At 38.0% G+C, this 19843-nt stretch overlaps 1 protein-coding gene across 8 annotated transcripts in view; it reads right to left on the bottom strand.

Annotated features, from left to right (window-relative positions):
* The window catches only part of FNDC3A (fibronectin type III domain containing 3A), a 123930-nt gene that overhangs the window by 86386 nt on the left and 17701 nt on the right, over positions 1–19843 (bottom strand). For all 8 annotated transcript variants that reach the window (XM_054814442.1, XM_054814471.1, XM_054814531.1 and 5 more), the window contains one exon: positions 14286–14414. In XM_054814442.1, the coding sequence (XP_054670417.1) occupies positions 14286–14387 (102 nt within the window). In that variant the 5' untranslated portion in view covers positions 14388–14414. Of the gene's footprint in view, positions 1–14285; positions 14415–19843 lie in introns of those variants that run through there.

Below are 19843 nucleotides of genomic sequence, written 5' to 3'. Positions count from 1 at the left end.
TCCCCCTTCATTTAACAGGGCACCTTAACCTAAACGCCACGCCGGAGTATCTCCCTTTACCTTCCTCTGTAGCTGTGCACCCACAAAGCATGTGGAGGCAGGATGTGAAAGGTAGGATCAATTAACAATATAGTCAGCAATACCTACCTCAAGCCTTCCTTCCTATCAAATTAGCCAACGTACAGTGAGCTTCCTGCTATACACGAATGTATCATGTCACCATAGCAACTAAATCAACAAATAGCTGCTGCAGCATCTGCTTCTGGATCATCTAACGTCAGTCAACAGAAGGTTCGGGTTTAAGAGAACAAAGCTTCCAAATATATGCCATTTTATAACTGCATTTTTAATTTAGCCTCCTGATTCCCAGATAGGATACGCTAGCTCGGAATGAACCAACTTCTGACTTTATACTTGAATCTATGATGCAGCTCATGACTTCAGTTTGCAAATAAGCCAGAAAGGAGGGAAGGAACCCCCCCACACTTTGTAAGAGAATAAAAAGATACAGCAAAGAAATAATCAACTGGATTCTACTGCACTTTTTCTTAAATATTGTGCATTAACACTCTATACTGTGCATTTATTAGGTACATTAAGAGGCATGAAAAGAAAGAAGTATTTCCCAATTTTGCTTTATAATTTACATACATCTGTCCTAAATAATACTATAAACAGAAATACCTTTTATTAGATATTAATATTTAAGACATTTCAGATGGCTAACAAAGATGGTTTCCCCTCTATCAGTCTCCACTAAACAGCTGAACTGAAAACATCCAATATTAGTTTCTTGCACTCTCACATCTGCAGTCTTCAATCCCAACAATAACAGGCACCCGCTGGCATACCTGCACCTGTGGAAAGATGGCTACGTAGGGCAAAACACGCATCCTGCCCTTCTCGGGAGAAACGACTTCAACTACCACGTACGCATCAATTTGGTTCAACTCCTAACCCATACGTGGACAAGATATATGAAACTACTTTGTAACAACTTGGTATCTGGAATGCGACAACGTGAGATTACTGATTAAATGTTGCCTGAGGTATAAAAAAAAATTACTTGGATAGTAATGTCTTCAAAGATAATAAGCAAGTGTACACACACATACACACTTTTACGTTAAAGGACTCAAACTTACAGCCCTTACAATAAAACTTATAACAAAAAAGTAACTTTCTGCTATTTTAACTTCCAGTCATATTCCTAATGTTTGATCAGCACAAAATTCTTTACCAAGTAAAAGCTTTCTAGGCTCAAGGTATCAGTTATTCATATCCAGTATAATTTTATTATTGAAAACATTTACTTTTAGTTTTCAAAGCCATTGTTGTTTTCATCTATGTACAGTCTTTTGCTACAAAATAAATCATTACATCAGGGTTGGCTGCACAGTGTGTGATCCAGTGAACAGGGAAAACTGGACACAGACTCAAGATGCTCTATCTCTGTTGCAACTCTGACACAGACTTACTGTGATCTGTGGGTTTGTCACCTCACCTATGCCAGAGTTTCCCTGTTTCTAGGACTAGTACAACAGCATTTGTATGTCCCTAAAACCTACTGATCAAAGAACGCTGCAAGACTTGAGCATATTCATTAGCAGCACAGGAATTGCCAAATGGAATCACATCTATGGTCCAGCTAAGGTGATGTCAGTTACAAATGCAGCACAAGTCATTTTTCCATTGACTGTGTGTTGTAAATCTGCTGTTCATATCATAGCGATGCTCATGAGAACTACTCTTTTCTACAATCAAACCCACTAACATTCAGAAAACAGATTAAAGAGGAAAATGCAAAAGATCTATGTAACAGGTATCACAGACAGCGTAAGATTATTAAATAGGAACAGCTGACACATCAGTAATAAAAGCTAAATTAAAACAGGGTCTTAAGCCTTTGGCAATTTAAAACAATTTAAGGATTTCATGGTTGTGAAGAATATTACTTCCAACTAATTCTTTCTTAAAGTCATCATAAAGATTTTTCTATCTCCATCTTCTTTCAGACTTCCTAAAGACTTCCTCCCTCCCCATTTATGTTGGCTAGTAACCAATAAAGACTTCTGAAAACTTTCAGTTGAGCACTGCACAGTACCATACCAATTCATAGCAGACTAAGCACACAACATTTCTGTGGTATGTATAAGAAAAAGTAATGTTAGAATTCTCTTTTTTGCCTTAAATTATCTTCTGTGTTTTAGTATGAATGACAGAGGAAAACAGGCTTCTCATCATTATTTATGTGTCCTATAGATATTGATCTTTGTCCAAGTAACACAATGCAACACTCTCAACACTAAAGTTCTAAAATAATCTATTTTCTCCCAAATCTATTTGAGCAAATTCCAATTTACAGGTTTCCCACAAGTACACAATTTTCTATCCTAGCATCTGCTAATACTGACTGATAATCTAGAGGGATCTAACTCCAAATATGGAAAATAACACTTTCCTAATGAAGAAGAGAAAAGGCCTGGGTAGTAAAGGCCATTAACTAATCTTTGTTTTCAGGACTAGGGAGCAAATCCATACAGAATTAAGTTAATGTTATATAATATGTTGCAGTAACAATTTACATGTTTAGGATTTTGAAAAAAACAAACACAACCCAAACTATTTCAGCTTAAACAAGTAGTAGCAGCATGTCCTGAAGAAAGCGAGAGAAAGAAGCCATCTTTTCAGTGACGTGCTCCTAAGGCTTATGTACATTTTCAGAGAAAAGAGCAAGCAACTCTGCGTCATTTTTCTAAAAGGCAGCTGACAGATAATAAAAATCGGCAAACATTTCATCTTTAACCACTGCTACAAGATACTGTCAGCAACAGTGAATGCACTAAGGTGACAGAATATCCTTAGAAGCAACTGGAAACAGGGAGGTTGGAAAGATGACTAGACTGTTCAGTGGCACTGACATTCAAAAACCATAGATTTCAACAAGCTTTCACTGCTTTTTGTAGAAAGGCAGGTTGGAAAAATCTGAGAATTAGTGATTTTTTTTTATTCTAGCAGATAAATTGATTTTATTTAGACTAGGTTTTTTAAATTCTTACTGTACTCCTAAGTTTCCTCCCCTTCTCTCTATGTGAAAGATGATCAGCAGAAAGCTGATTGCTGAGGAGGGAAGGGGAAGGAAAAAAAAAAAGATGGTTTGGAGCCTCGTTTTCTGAGAAGAACCAGTAAGAGAGAAACATAAAAATCTGCATCTAATGTCACCGGTAAGTGTTCAAGACTTGTCAGTGTCCACGTGTAACAGTGTCAATCAGCGTATGTTGCCTAAGTGTGTCAGTCTCATTCTTTATTGTTGAGAAATACTTACATTTTTTTAGCTACTTGTTCCTGCTTTGTCTTGTCTCTTCTGCATTCCCAGTTCTCACGGCTTGGCTAAGCAAAGTTTTATTTCTCTCACAGCAAATCCAATCTGTTTCATTAGCATTGACACAGCCTGTGGTTAGCAGATAGTGCACAGAAAATTTGCTACTTAAATAATCACACTATTGTATCTTTAAATCAGTAAAAGTATAAACATAAGGGTAACAGAAGTGTTTCAAAGAATCTTGATCATGCGACAGACAAACATTTGTGCTTCCAAGTTTCAAGCCAATCCTTGTTTACAGGGAATTAGAAGGAAGCAATGTTAGGGACAGTCACTGAACTCTGGAACTTTCTGAGGCATCTGGTCCTGGCCAGTGGTTAGACACATCAACCTCTATAAATAAAAACTGGAAGACTTCAACCAGCTTATGCTTATTTCACAACGATTTGTTGTTTGAAATCCACAGGCCTTTAGCTTTACAACACTAAGCAAAACTGGATGAGGGATACAGCTTGTACTGCATAGCAAAGCAGTAACAAGGGCCAAGCTTTCAGCTAAGACTTTGCAGGGGCTAGTCCCCTCAGTAGGCCCTTTCCCTGATCAAGCTGTGTATTTGCAACAGTCCAAAACAGAATCAGGGAGTAAACTTTCATTTAAGTTATATCTAGATGCACTGAAACGTAGAAGACTGCCAATTTAATTTTGGAAAACTAAGTTATTTAACTAAGACTGTCTGAAATGAAAATTACAACTAAAAAACACCCCAAAGCCCTAGTTGCTTAAGATGCTACTAAATGTTCAGAGAATCAAAAACTTCATTTCTAAAAAGAAAAAAAAAATTTTTTTTTAAAAGTGCTGTAAAGTGCTACAGGTGGCATTGTTCAAAGCAAGCCAGGCACTTTGAAGATTTTTGATCTGATTTGCAACAGTTTTTTTAGATATTATATTTAAAATAAATAAAACCCCATAACCATCTCTTCCTGTAATAACACTGTCTTCTTCACAACACTTGCAGAATCAAAACACCCTTGCAATTATGTCAATTGAGCATCAAAACTGAAGACACTTTTCAGCTGTACTTCAATTGTATGTACTTCGCAATTCCTGTGCTTTGACTGCAGGCTATACCAGCAGTTGCCACAAAGTACTCTATGTCAAACAGGTATTATTTGGTGTTTCCCTATGCAAAAAAACCACTTCTAAAGACAGCCTACCTCCAGCCTCTCTGAATCTGTTGTGAAGATCTTAATGCTGAGGAAAGCAGAAGAATTAGTTTGCTGGTTAGCACACATTTGAAACAAGCTAAACAGTTGTGCCATTGTTAGTTTTGCCAGTATTTTCCTACCATATAATAACTAGTGATAAATAAAAAAAAAAAGAATCTTTCAAACATTATGAAAGCCAGCCAGGATGAACAAAGCGAGGTGGACAGTTAACAGATTTGCTAATGATGATGCAAGTCAATGGCACTTTACTTACTCAAAAGAATTTGTTTGTCGGTAATATCTGGACATGTCTGAAAGTGTGCGCAACCAGTTAGGCATTCACCATGAAACAATATCCAACATTATAAGGCAGTCATGATCAACCTTTGGCCTAACAGCTGAATGCATTATTTCAAAAAGGTCATAAAGCTACAGTTGAATCTCCCTCTGTAGACTGAGGCAGAGCCCTTTCAGTCCTTGTCCTGACTTCCTTCACCCTTCTGAAGTACAAAGGGAGGACTCGGCAAGCAGGGTAGACACTTTATGTGCCTCCCCTACAACCACTAAGTGCCATGAACAGCAGGTTACTGATGGAGATCTTCACCCAGCAGGCAGCAGCTGAGCTCACTCTGGCTGTGCAGTATTCTCTAATTTATGTAGTTGTTTCAAGGGCTGAAGTGATAGGTGGGAGAAGAAGGTACCACCTTCTTCTTTTTCAAAGGACTCTGCTGAACAGCTCAAATCAAAATTTGTAATAAATATCCTTTAAAAACAATCCCCTCCTGCAATGCAAGTGTAACAATTAGGAGAAAAATACAAATAAGCAAGCTGAAATTGAATTTGGACATTCAGTTTCTGAAGAGTTTAGAAGATTTAAGAAACATACAAGCTGTTGGTTTAGAAAGTATATGGATGTTGTGGTTTAACCCAGCAGGCAGCTAAACACCACACAGCTGTTCACTCACACCACACCACTTCCCCTAGTGGGATGGGGGGGAGAGAATTGGGAAAAAAAAAGAAGTAAAATTTGTGGGTTGAGATAAAGATGGTTTAATAGGACAGAAAATGTAGGGAAATAATAATTATGATGATGACGATGAAAGAATATACAAAACAAGTGATGTACAATGCAATAGCTCACCACCTGCTGACCAATGCCCAGCAAGTTCCCAAGCAGTAGCCTCCCCGGCAAACTAGCTCTCTAGTTTACATAGTGAGCATGATGCCATATGGTATGGAATATCCCTTTGGGCACTTGGGGTCAGCTGTCCCAACTCTGTCCCCTCCCAACCTCCTCACTGGCAGGGCAGAATGAGAAGCTGAAAAGCCCTTGACTTAGTGTAAGCACTGCTTAGCAACAACTAAAACATCAGTGTGTTATCAACATTATTCTCATCCTAAATCCAAAACACAGCACTATACCAGCTACTAGGAAGAAAATGAACTCTGTCTCAGCTGAAACCAGGACAATGGACTAGTAAAGAATTTTATATTTCCCAACATTGTTTCTGACAACTCAGATTCCTGTTTGGTGATATAGCAAGTTAAAAAGTCCATAATATTTAAGACTGATGGATGTGTCTAACATTTCTACCTTAAATAGAGCACAGAAGAAAGTGCCAAAGGAAGAACTGTTTTCTCTAGTTATTCAAAATAACATTTCATTAAAAAAAAAAAAAAGAATGCTAGGAGTTTCAATAGCACTTCTAAAGTACCCTTTTTTCCCCTGATAAAGTTCCCTATACACTCAGCTCTGTGCAAATCCAGGTATCACTGTATATCAAAACACTGTGTGACAACACAAACTGGAGCTGGAAGAGAAATTAAAGGCTATGTCCTCAATTTGATCAGGCTGGGAAGGCTCAGTCAGTACTGAACCAAGGGCTTGGTAGGAGACATCTCTACAAGCCCAATCCTCTCCCATATATTTTCTCCTCTACTTCCGAAAAGAAAGGGAGAAAAATTAGAGCCAAGGGCAATTTTTGCTGCAATGTGTAAACCCGAGTCTATCTCTTCCTGAAGAATGTCATTCTGGCTGCTCTATAAAGTGTATAACACTAATACACAGAAGGTTAGGTGGACTTTGCCCAGTTATAAATAAAGAAACCTCTTAATCACCAAGGGGGGAAAAAAACCAAACCAAAACAGGCTTCAGCTAGCAGGGGATATACTTCAGATTACTTGTTTGCAAAGCGTGTAATTCTCACATATTAAAAGTGGAGTTTCTGTAGTTAAAAATATGACTTTGCAAAGCGGCTACAGAGAGATTACAATAGCTGTCTTCTGAGGAAATGTACGTAAGCAATAAGGGTGATTTCATAGGTCTTGGACTCTGGCACTCAGGTCCTGGCTTACTCGGCATTAAGTGTCCCATGGCACAAAGAAGGGGAGAGAAGGGGACAAAGGAACATGCCTCAGTCCAGGACACTGCTTAGACATAACGGTACCCTTCCAAATCTTACTGAGAGATGATCATGCAGACTCAGGAACTGGGCCCACTTGCAACAGACTGCAGAGAGGAACTGGGCTACCTGCACCTCCTCACCTCATAAAAAAGAAGAAAAACACCCCAACAAAAAAACCACACAGATCTTTAGTCACCTTCCTAAAACATGAAGGATATCATCTTCCAGACATGCTTATTTCTCCCAATGCACTATGTTAGCAATGCACTATGTTAGCAACCCACAGTGACTAACTGACTTCAAATCCAATTTTCACATGTCATCCAATTCTCCCAAATGTCAGTTTCTGAAGAGATTCATTCAACAGGGGAAAACTTGCCTAAGTATCTTGGGAGGAATCTACTGTATCAGAAACCAAAATTAATCTAGGATTCTCATCATGCAAATGAAAACACATTTTAGAGAGAAAGAGGAGGGTTACTCAGAGAAGGTTTGGAAGGATACTTCGTTCCATGAATTTTCATACTGAATACAAGTAGGAAAGGCTATGAACTACACAGCTTTTACTCTTGTTTCTATACTTATTTTCAGACAACTAATATTAAAATATATTTGGATGCTACTATAAATTGTGCAATAAATATGATGCTGCTTTCTGATAACCAAAAGCAGCATAGCATTCACATAAAACTATACACCAAAGAATTTTGAATCCTTACTTTCTGCTGAGGATGATGGCTGCTTCTAGGAAATTTAAAGCAAGTTTTTAATGCATCTGCAATCAAGGATACAGTTTAAATACTTAAGAGAAAATTCTGATCTCAAAGGCAATTTACACTTAACTAAGACAAAACTTCACTCTTCCTGACTAAAAATACGATTAACTCAGGTACAGAAAGGATCTAATAACCCTGAGGCATCAAAATTCACATCCTCAAAGTTTGGTGGGGTTTTTTGTGTGCTGTTATGTTTTAAAAATCAAAGCCATCAATCAGTTAAAAACTTTTACAGAAAAGATTTTTTGTATACAGAATGTCCCATGTAAGTTTGATTATGCATTTTCCAGTGATGGTTGCTACACAAAAGTACCAATCAATCCTGGAAAAAATACAGCTTGATAATCAGCTTCCATAATTCAGCATTACATGCAGAAGAGTTCCAATGATTCCAGTGAACACAGTTCTGGTGCGCTTCAGTGCTATGAAGTCAATGAAGGATGGAAGAATAATTATCAACTAAAAAAAACTAATGAATCTCCAAAAGGAAAAATTAGACATATCTGCTAATTCAATAGAGCCAAAGGGAAAGTTAAAAAACGAAACCAAAATAAAAAACATCCTCCCCTAAATTAAAAAAAAAAGCAGCCATGCATGTACTCTGTACTCTATAAAACCAAAACACAGATAAAGGAAAGGAAAACAGCACAATATGGAAAGCACTGAGAACAGTTATAACAGTATATGTTGTTAAACAGCTTCAGACGGATTTTTTTTTATTGTAGAGGAAAAGATCATGAAACACATGCAGTTCTAGGCTTGATTTTCAGCAGCAAGGCAAAAACAATGCAAGCTGGAACTTGATAATGTACCATATGCTTTTCAGAAATAGAAGCGTCAGAACTAAAACTGAGGAAAAGCATTTAGTAATCCAGTTTACATCTTCACCATTATATTTCTGCTGTGACTCCACATATGAAAACAATCTGAAAGCCAAAAAATGGGATTCTCAAAATTATTTAATTTGTTTTTATAGCCATCTATTACTCTGCTGACTGAAGATTTCCTCCTATGATAACAGGTTAATAACAACTTTAAGATTAGACGTTTTAATATTTAAAGGAGATATTAGTTTTAGAAATACTAACTTGCAGATTTGATACTAAATATCTATTTCAATTCAAAGAATTTGCATTTACACACAGTATATACACACAACCCCATGTTATGTATATACACACACAGAGAGACATACTACATATATATACACACACACAGAGCAGGACTTTTCTAAGTCCCACTAAGCATCTAAACTTCTGAATAAAGTTTAGAGGATAAGCAACCAGCTTCCCAAGCTAGAAGTATTTACTTTATCACTATACCTTGCTGACAAGTAAAGCTAACTAAAAGGTCAAACACTATGTGTCCCCATTCCCCAAAGAAAAGGAAACAGTTAACAGGTATCGGGCTACTTTGAGACTGCTATCTAACTTTTTGGTACTAAAGGACACCAAGACTATAGAGGGATGCCTCACTCTGCAACTGTTAGCTTTAGTGGGAAGGTGCTGAGAGGGTCCAGAACGCCAGGGTTGCTGCAAACTTGTGTCAGCAATTTACTGATTAGTCTTGGAATAGCACTGCTATAGAAACTTTCCAAAACAATTTAACATCAGTCTAATATCAGGAAAACAAAGTATCTGTTAAAGAAAGTAGTTTGAACTCTTGCCTCCTCATTTTCCTCTCAATCATGAATTTACCTCCCCTGACCAAATCAGGACTCACATAATCAAACACATCCTTCCTTTCCAGCCTCAGCAATAGTCACTAGAGCCTCACTGCAGTAGCTACTCTTACATGAAAAACTCTCAAGCACTTTTGTCCTCATACCATGTTTCCTCAGTGTCACTTGGTTTCTATCAGCTCCTGCGGATCTTCTCCACACTTCATCCACAGGCTTACTCACCACAAAGATATGAGGAATACACGACCCACGCATACTGAACACAGTGATGAGAAGGTGCAAAAGCAGTACTTTTGTGCTTAATAGAGAGGGAGGAGCTAATCAGCTTGGTCTTTGCTTTTAATTTTCCCCGGTTTTGTCCTACGAAACTAACAGCAGTCCCTTGTTCTGTGGGACACAGAAAGAAGCACTGAGTAGCATATGAACATCCACACGGTTTTCTGCCTGAACACATGCGTTCCTCTTTGTGGATTGTTTTGTTTTAAAATATGGTGGAAAGTTACAGCTTTAACCTGATCAGACACTTCCACTATTTGAAGCATATGACCTTTCATCTTAACATGTTCAAATATTTGTATTGCTATTTCACATTTAAACTGCTAGCAGAACTTCAAGTATTTGAAATAGATTATCTTGAAGATATGAACTGTTCTAGAAAAGTACTGAATGATCTATATCCATTTGGTAACTCAGTTACGCAGTATATACAACTTAAATTACAGCAATTATCATAGTTAATTCTAGTAAGATGCAAGGAGGGGGGAACTGATTTAAAAAACCTCTTGGATGTTTCACAACCGAACAAAAACTTGCAAGTTCCAGGATACGGTTAACTAGTCTAACATAGGAAATACCAAAATATAAACAACATTATTTAAATAAAGAGTTTTATACTAGATTTTTCAATCCTTTTTCAGTCAGGACTGGCTAAAACTAATTAGAATAGCTACAGTCCAACCTACACACCATGAAGACAGAAGAAGATACACATTTATTTACATGGCTAAAACAGCTCTGAATTTTGATTGTGAGTACACAATTAAGTTCTGCCAGCATTACAGATTATGTTACAGATTATGCAATCCAACACCACCATGCTGTTACAAAAGAAACTGAAGGAGTAGGTTTTGTATTTTAAGGAAGTAACCCCTACAAAATGTATGCATTGCAGCTAAGCAAATAGGAGACTTTCAGAAAAAAAGAGCAACTCCATCACGAAGGCAAAAGTCTTCACACTTCTCGTAGCTTCAAAGTCACAAAAAAAAGGAATACAGTGAAGTAATATTCTGGTTAAAATATTTTTCAAAAAATATGAAAAAACTCAGAATTATAGTGTGTTGCATTTGAATACATCACACTTCATTTGAAAGTATATACCACTTTCATTAGTGTACCATATAAAACAAACATAGCAAATAATTTTAAGACCCTTATAAATAAATAATGGCCTGCCTCACCCTTCTGTGGCCTAAGCCTTAATTGGGTAACTTTGACAGAGTAAACAGTACCTGCAATTCTGGATTTCCTATATTTCAGATATACAAAATATTTTCTGCTTAGTGGTGCTTTTAAATCACTGTATGCAAAAAAGGTTTCCAGTAAACTTTTCTGCCACTGAACAAATACATTTGCAGATTCTTCAGGAGTCATGCATCAGATGTGAAGGAAGGACAGAAAACCGAAGTCCTGACTTTCACTAGACATTGTGGAACACAGCACAGTAGACAACATTGTGGTATAACTGCTAGTTATCATAAAATGAAGAAATAAATTGACTTTATTGGTTACTAAGAATCTGTTCAGTACTTTCTGAAGATCCTCTTTTTTCTTTTTTAAAATAAACACAACCCCTATCAGTTCCACTTTAGACAGTATTCTTATTGACCAGCTTTTTTTTAAATTAAAAAAGGACACTAACAGCTTATATGATATTTTTCCCTTAAGAAGATTAACAGAAGGCCCCACAAATTCATTTCTTTGATGAAATTTCTTGCTTGTTTTCCAGTTTTAATCTTGCTTGGCAGGAGAAAAAGAGACAACATTTTAATGAAAAAGTATCCTCAAAAGAACATTTAAGCTCATATCTGACTCAAAATTTTGCACCATTACAGAGTAAGCTTCCCAGAACAGCCTGATAGTCTTATTTTTGGGGAAAGCAGAACAAGTAACTCAGTCTTAACTATCTCTGAAAGGTCAGGGTGATTAGGGGAGGTTACCAAGTACTGGAAGAAAGCAAATGTCACTGCAATCTTCAAAAAAAGGGCAAGGAGGAAGATCCAGGGAGCTACAGGCCAGTCAACATCACCTTCAGCTCTGGGAAGATAAGTGAGCAAATCTTCCTAGAAGCCATTTCCAAACACCTTAAAGGTAAAAAGGTGATTTGGAGTAGTCAGTATGCATTCACAAAGGGGAAATCATGCCTGATAAACCTGGATGGCCTTCTACAATGAAATTGCTAGCTTGGTGAATGAGAGGAGAGCAGTAGATGCTGTTTATCATGACTTTAGCAAGGTTTTTGACACTGTGTCGAATAACATCCTCACATAGAAACTGATGAAGTACAGACCGAACACAGGCACTGCGGTGGACTGAAAACTGACTGAACTGCCAGTCTCAAAGGGTTTTGATCAGCAGTGCAAAGTCCAGCAGGAGGTAATTCACTACCAACCTCAGTGGTTGATACTGGGGCAGATAATGTTTACTATCTTCTTTAAAAACCTAGGTGACAGGACAGAGCGCACTATCAACAAGTTTGTAAATGATACAAAGTTGGGAGGAGTGGTTGATGCAGTAGATGGCTGCGCTGCCATTCAGAGGGACTACCGACCAAGCAGAAGAAATGGGCCAGTAGGAATCTCATGAAGTTCAACACAAGGAAATGCAAAGTCCTGTACCTGAGGAAGAATAATCCCATGCACCAGTACACACTGGGGACTGGCTGGAAAGTAGCTTTTCAGAAAATGCATGGCAGACAAGTTGAGTCAGCAAGGCACCCTTGAGTCAAAAAAGGCCAACAGCATCCTGGGTTGCATTAGGAAGAGCATTGCCAGCAGGTCAAGGGAGGTGATCCTTCCACCTGTCCAGCACTGGTGAGATATCTGGAGTTCTGGGACCAGTCCTGGGGTCCCCAGTACAAGAATATGGGCTTACTGGAGAGAGTCCAGCAAAGGGCCACAAAGATGATGAAGGGACTGGAGCATCTGACGTGTGAGGAGAGGCTGAGAGAGTTGGGACTGTTCAGACTGGAGAAGCGATGTACCAGGGGTCATCTTATTATCAGTGGGCACGAATACCTAAAGGTGGAGGGAATAATCAAACCAAGCCAGATTCCTCTCAGCGGTACCCAGTAAAAGGGCCAAAGGCCACAGGCACAAATTGAAATAGAGAAATTCCACTAAAGTGTAAGTAATTATCTCATTGTGAGGGTGGGTTGAATATTGGGGAACAGATTGCCAGGGAGTTTGTGGAGTCCCGTATCCTTGGAGATACACAAAACCCAACTGGACATGGTTCTGGGTGACCTGCTGTAGTTGACCCTGCTTTGAGTGGGGGAAAGCTAGACTGCATCATCTCCAGAAGTCCCTTCCAACCTCAAGGGTTCTGTAATATATCTATAAGAATTTTTAAACAATAGTAAAAAGAAAGAATATTCACATTTAGGTAAAGGAAACAGTGGTGGTATGTTTAACTTTGTGTAGATGTGCTCTATTCTTCTTTGTTTGCAAGGCTTTAAAATTGATCTTTTTAGGGCAGAACATGTAAGGGAACAGTAACAGTTGTCCTCTCACATGTTACAGATTAATACTTCTAAATGTCAGTATTTGAAAGAATAATTGGAAGAGAAAGCAAGTTTGGATATTGTTTTTCCTTTTTTCTGGAATGTTCTATCCATAAATTCATTAATAAAAGATTTATCAGCTCCTTCTCCGTATTTAAGCTTCCCCTACATTGTGAAGATCTCACTGCAGCCCAAACCTTATCTCATGAACTGTTGCAATCCATTCTCCACTCTCATTTTAAAGGTCTTTTCTGTGTTTTTACCCTACAAATTAATTCCTCTTTATGATAAATAATTATTTCTTCTGCACAAAGATCAGGCATGGGAATGGCAGACTATGAGGGACTTCCCTAGATGATCAAGTCCAGTCTCTTGCTATCACAGGCAGTGATCTCTCAATCCATTTGGATACCTTAAGCCACTTATTTTTCACTCCTTTTCTCCCATTGGAAGCATCTCCAGAACTGTGCTTATCTGGGGCTTAAAATATTCTTCCCAGGTTAAAGATATGGAGAATGCATACATTTTTGCCAACACTCCTTCCTCACTGGAGCTGACCTTTCTCAAGGTTCTGAAACCATAATTATGAAGTTTTTCTATCACCTTGACTGGGTTTGTCTTAAAAAAAATAAAAAATAAATAAATTGGAGAAGTGTCCAGGTAGACACTAACATACAAAAGCAAGTCCCACCATTCAAGATACCCAGTTGCAAGCAAGTGTCAGTCTAGAGGCCACAGAGTTGTTAGTACATGTTGTGCCTTAGCTAGTAAGCTCTACCATAGGGGAAGCTTTATTAACTTTAACAAAGTCACGTGGTAATGTAAATAGATAGCTTCCAAATTAAGACTCAAGCATAGCTAGACAGCTTGGCAGCTGTTTGGTTCTATCCTTCTATGAAGATGTTCTTTCACAAGACAGATTTTCTGCTTTATATTTCTTACAAATCTCTTCTCTGCACCAGTTCCACCTTCACCTCACTCTCTAAAACACATACGTGACCAAAGCTGCACAAAAATATTCCAGATGAAAGCTTACTATCTTTTACAATGTCAATATGTCAATAATGCTGTTGGAAGAACTAAAAAAAAAAAAAAAAAAACAACTGAAGTTTCCTTACCTGTTGGGCTCCATCCCCGCTAACAATAGGGGAAGTTAGAAGAGGGATTTCACTACTTATAATCGAAGTGGTATCCAGTAACGGTGGATGTTCTGCCATCATTGATAGTACACTAATTCACAAGATCACCTGCAAAGAAAAGTTACTCAAATGGTTAAACTATATAAATATTTCTGAATAATTACCCTTAAAAAAAAGAGCCTCACTTCAAAAAAATTATTATGAAATTAAACACCTTTAGAAAGTATACTTCCACAATATTCCAGCAATCATGTAAACTTGAAGATGTGTTTTGTGAGCTAGTGTAAGCCTTATACAGAGGGTAGGTCTAGACCCCCTCTACCGGCTGAACCTTAGAAGAAGATACATCACAGCCTTGGAGCTAAAAAACCTGAATCTTTTAACGTTGATTATAAACCAAGATTTTGTGCGCTGCTGACAAAATGCCTACTGGGGAATAAAAAAGAAAGCACAGTTGCCTTAGAACTTACATATATAGTGCTCCTGTTTATATGAAACTGGTAAAACCCTGAAATCTACAAATCGGGACACAGATTCTTTTTTTCTTTTGTGGTGGTTTGTTTTTTGGTGGGTTGTTGTTTTTTGTTGGTTTTTTTTTGTTTTCAGGGGTTTTTTTTCAGTCACCAACCCACTTTTTCTACTATTATAACAAATGAGACACTTATTTTAGGAATAACTAGTTACTAGGAAATGTTCAAGTGAGACACAAATTAATATTTTCTGCACAATCTGACAATTCTTTACTATTAAAATGTATTAGACCCAGAATTAAAGCTGTGTCATTTTGACAACCAGTAGCCCTTTAATAGCTTTACCAGCAGCTAAAAGTTGGGGGAAGGAGGAAGAGGTAATGTCTACACACAAAATTATAATCCTCAAACCTATACTACAAAAAAGACCTCTCTAGTAGACACTGTAAAGTTACATGAAATCCAATGACAGGATAAAAAGTCACCCAGGCAAGAGGCCCATGAAAGCAGCGATCCACTTCAACTCTGATGAGTGCAAGTAACAGCATAACAGAAAGCAAGATTCAGCTGAGCATTCCTTTCAATGACACTAACAAGTCATAACTAATGCATTTTCTGATATTTTTGTGTGTTAGTGCTATATGAAGACTGGATGGAAGAATTATGACCAGAAAAGCTGAAGATTACCATTTTTCCATGCTGGAAATATGTATTGTAAGTCTAATAAGCTACTTTTTTATGGGGAAAGAAAAAAAAAAAAAAGAAAATCACTAAGTTATACTGGTTTAGTGTACTGGTCTTAACTCCATCCCAGACAGACTCAGTACACTTAGCTTTTAGGGGGGAAAAAAAAAGAAAAAAAAAAAGAATTAGATCAACAAGAATTGAGAAATTTATATTTCTTAACAAAACAAAGAGATGGAAAGAATTCACTAACGGTGAATGGTACATTGAGAATTCCCACAAGTTAATCACATTTTGCATCTGAAAACAGCACTTAACATCAAACATAGACATAAAGATTAAGCTGAGAATAAGCTTGCACAGTATTTCTAAAGCAGAACTGCCTGCCTTAGCCAGTATTTACAGTAGCCTGGTGAAAATAAGTAGGTACAATTTTAAAGTTACGCAGCCTGACAGTCAGTAATGTTACAGGTTTTTAAAGTTTTGCCTTGATATCATCTGGCTAATGAAACTCTCCACAAACACTTCTAAACTTCTAACACAGATATACTGTCTGCTCATAAACAGAGACGCTTACTGGTTACAGCATATAAAACTTACTTTAAATGAAGAGATACCTGATAAAATTCAAGGAGTGATAAAGTCAGCTTAATGACACTGACTTTGGTACCAAGTTCTAGAGATGACATTTGGTTAACTTAGAGCTGCTGTTACAGCTTACTACTCAGAAGTGTTCTCTAAAACTATCTCCATCCCACCCAATTTGACTGCTTTTGCTTATTTGCCCCTTTAAGGCAGATGTTGTGCATCTGCTGTGGGTTGAAATTTGTAACACAGTGCTGTCAGTACAAGAAGACTCACACAGAACAAGGACTTCACATTTCCTAGAAAATGCATTAACAAAGCACTATAAGCCTCTCATTACATATACAGTATGATTTAGCTATTCCCGTACTGAAGGTTGTCCTACTATAAAACAATGAACTTGGAAAAAAATATTCTGAAATTATTTTAGAGGTTTCATTTACTTTCTTGGTATATTCTGCAAAGATTAAAGTTGAGAAAAAAAATCCCTCTAGGTTAAAAGACTTTGAAACCTAACATCATCACTTATGCCAAGTCATTTATACCCGATTAGCCAGACTAATTAGTCTCCCAAGCAATGAGGACAAAGTTTTATATTCCTGCCTTACTTTAAAAGCTTTCCTACTCATCAAAAAAATCCTCCAGGCTACAGTCAGTCCCCACCACTTCTGCGGGTGGCAAAGGGCTGATGAAAGTTACTTGGATCACCTTTCAAGCTAGCAAGTTTGATGGTAAGCTTCCCAGGGTATTGTCCAATGACTATTCAATGTAAAATGAATGCACAGCCTGGAAGCATGGGTTAGAATCAAGGCATTCCTCCTCCTCCCACGATAGCTACAATCTGGCTTACTCTTGTGCCATTTCTTGATCTTACAGCTCCAAATATTTTGTGCTCCTATCTACAGCGTCACAAACAGAAAGGTAATTCCAATTCTCCAAGCTATAACACAACACACTCCCAGATTAAGCTGGCTTGAACTTCCCCAGGGTTAAGTTGAATCCAGCTCATTATTCCCAAGCCACCATGCTAATGACTAGCCTCTTATATAAAGGAGAACACTAACTTCCTTTATCATACACAATGACTTCTGACTGAATTCATAACTTATGATGCACTCAGTACTATCACCATTTATTAGGCATAAATCAAAACACGTCTATCAAATTGGATACACACATAACCCAAACTGAATCAAATATGACTGTCACAACAATGTGTTCAGCCCTTCGAAGACAGAGGCAGCTCTGGACACATGTAACATTTGGTCTCAGGTTCATTCCTTCTCTTGCACAGGTGTTTAATGATTTGATTTGTACAAAAATTAGGTTCCCGCAGGCATCTGAGTGCTTAGGTGGGTAGTCCACCTTTGGCACACAGCCTTCAGTGCCTTAACTGGGACACAGCTAAATTCCATGTCTGGATCCAAGCATTAGATTTATTCTGGAAATGAAGCACAGTGCTCATCAATAAACCCTGCCAGGAGGTACTAGGTATAGTGTTATTCTTGACACCTTCTACAACAATAATAAAAGTGCTACCTGTCAGACTGTGTAATCAATCTAGGGAAAAAATAAATCAATGCTTTCTTGACAATACAGTATTAGATTTCTCTGCAATGCCACTGAACTAGTCTTGAAGACTAAAGGTTTAAACTTCACACCAAATGTGGGTCTATGCTACACATATCATCAAAAGTCTTTTCCCTATCAGTAGCCAAGGGGCAGCAATCTGTACAAGTTGGTGTGCATAATCTGATCAGACAGTAAGACGTGGTACATCCACCAGCTGCAGGTGCCTTTTCTTGTTAGCTATGAGGACAAATTAAGACAGATAGGGATTTCAAAAAGAGAAAGCACTGTGTGGCAGAAGGAAGAGCAGTCAGATAAAATGCACAAAAGCTTGTCATCAAAATAAGCAGAAGTGCTCAATAAACATATCTTGGAAATAAATAGCATTATCAAGGATATCAAATGGGCATAGGTAGAGCTTTCAAATCAGCAAACCCAGATATCTTGCATTCAAGACTTATAGAAGAGATCTACCTAGATCTTTGAAAAAGACTTGCAAATAACTTGAGTCCTGGGAAAGTCTCAGAGGTCTTGAAGAAAACTAGAAATCTTGAATTCAATACTCTATTGTAAAAGGGCAAATGTGACAATTAAGGCCTGTTAGCAAACAGAGATCTGAGACCAAATAGAAGTTAATAGTTGACACTGGATGTTATTTGTAAAGAATTAAAAGACAAGTATGATTGATGGGAAAAGCACTTATGCAATTAACTTGATGAGAATCTTCTGGTGACAGGTACTGCTGATAAAGGTACTATTAAAAGAACTGGAAAAACAATCTTAAACCTTATTTGGCATTACACAACATTTCTCTTTAACAAAAACACAGAACAGATATTACATGGATTAAAACTGGACAGACAGACCTTAAATATTAACAGTAAATACAGAGTTGCTGAGCATGTGCTGCAGTTTAGCCCCAGCTGACAGCTAAGCACCATCCTGTGGGATGGGGAGGAGAATCAGAAGAAAAAGGTAAAACTCATGGGTTGGGATAAGGACAGTTTAATAGGAAAGCAAAGGAAGAGGAAAATAACAACAATACTAATAAAAGAATATACAAAACGGGTGACAGACAATGTAATTTGCTCACCACTTGGAACCCAATGCCCATCCCATCCCTGAGCAGCGATCCCTCCTCCCCAGTCAGTTTTCCCCATCTTATATGATGAGCATGACATCATATGGTATGGAATATCCCTTTGGCTAGTTTGGGTCAGCTATCCCAGCTGTGTCTCCTCTCAGTTTCTTGTGAAAATTAACTCTATCCCAGCTGAAAACTAGGACATTATCCACCCCTTATTTATACCATCTATGTCATGCCCAGATCCTACACTTTCCAATTAATCACCACCACCCCTCCTGCCTTTGAGATATATATATTCATACGCAGATACACACAAAGGTATCATTCCCTTAGTCTATGGGCCATCCCTCTAAAATGTCCATTGAGTTTGTTTAATCCATGACTTTGGGCTCCATCTGTCATAACAGTCTCTCAGGGTAGGAACAATGGTGTGTGCTGTTGAATTATTGCATGCTGCATCCAGAGCTCATGGCTGGTGTATCTGGTGTGGTCCATGCTCATGGTCTGCAGGTTGAAGATGTCAATTTCAAGGAAGTTGCTGGGTGCCATTTGCTGAGGCCAGTTTTAGTTCTATCATTGCTGCACTTTGCTTGGTTTCAAAGTTCATCCTTCATTAATTTGGGTGATTCTTACTGTAATACCATCAATACAGCACATAGCTATTGTAGTAGTGATGACATACAATGGCACGGTTATTTAGCAATTAGCATAATACAATTTAACTTATTGGCTACTCTCACCCACAATCAAATCCCCTTGAAGTACACGTCGGACTTCCTCATCCTGCCGCATCACCCACCAAGTACACCCAGGTCCTTGAGCAAAAGCAATTCCATGGATGGGTTTGCCTTTGCCTGAAGAAGGGATAACACAGACTGTCTTCCCCAACATATTCTACATGTGCACTATGCGGACTTTATCCCCTTCTACAGTACATGGAAGTTTTGATTGGGCAGGGCCAGCTTGATTAGTAGATCTCGGTGTTAAGTAACCAGATGGCCTTTACTAAATATGTATCCCAATGTTTGAGGGTCCCACCACCCATTGCTCTTAGTGTACTCTTTAGCAGTCTATTGTATCATTCGATTTTCCTGGAAGCTGGTGCGTGATAGGGGATGTGATATACCCACTCAATGCCATGG

This window comes from Grus americana, chromosome 1 (assembly GCF_028858705.1).
Source record: "Grus americana isolate bGruAme1 chromosome 1, bGruAme1.mat, whole genome shotgun sequence".
Taxonomy (NCBI): Eukaryota; Metazoa; Chordata; class Aves; order Gruiformes; family Gruidae; genus Grus; species Grus americana.
The sequence above is the reverse complement of the archived record's forward strand: the minus strand, read 5'-3'. Positions and strand labels throughout refer to the sequence as shown.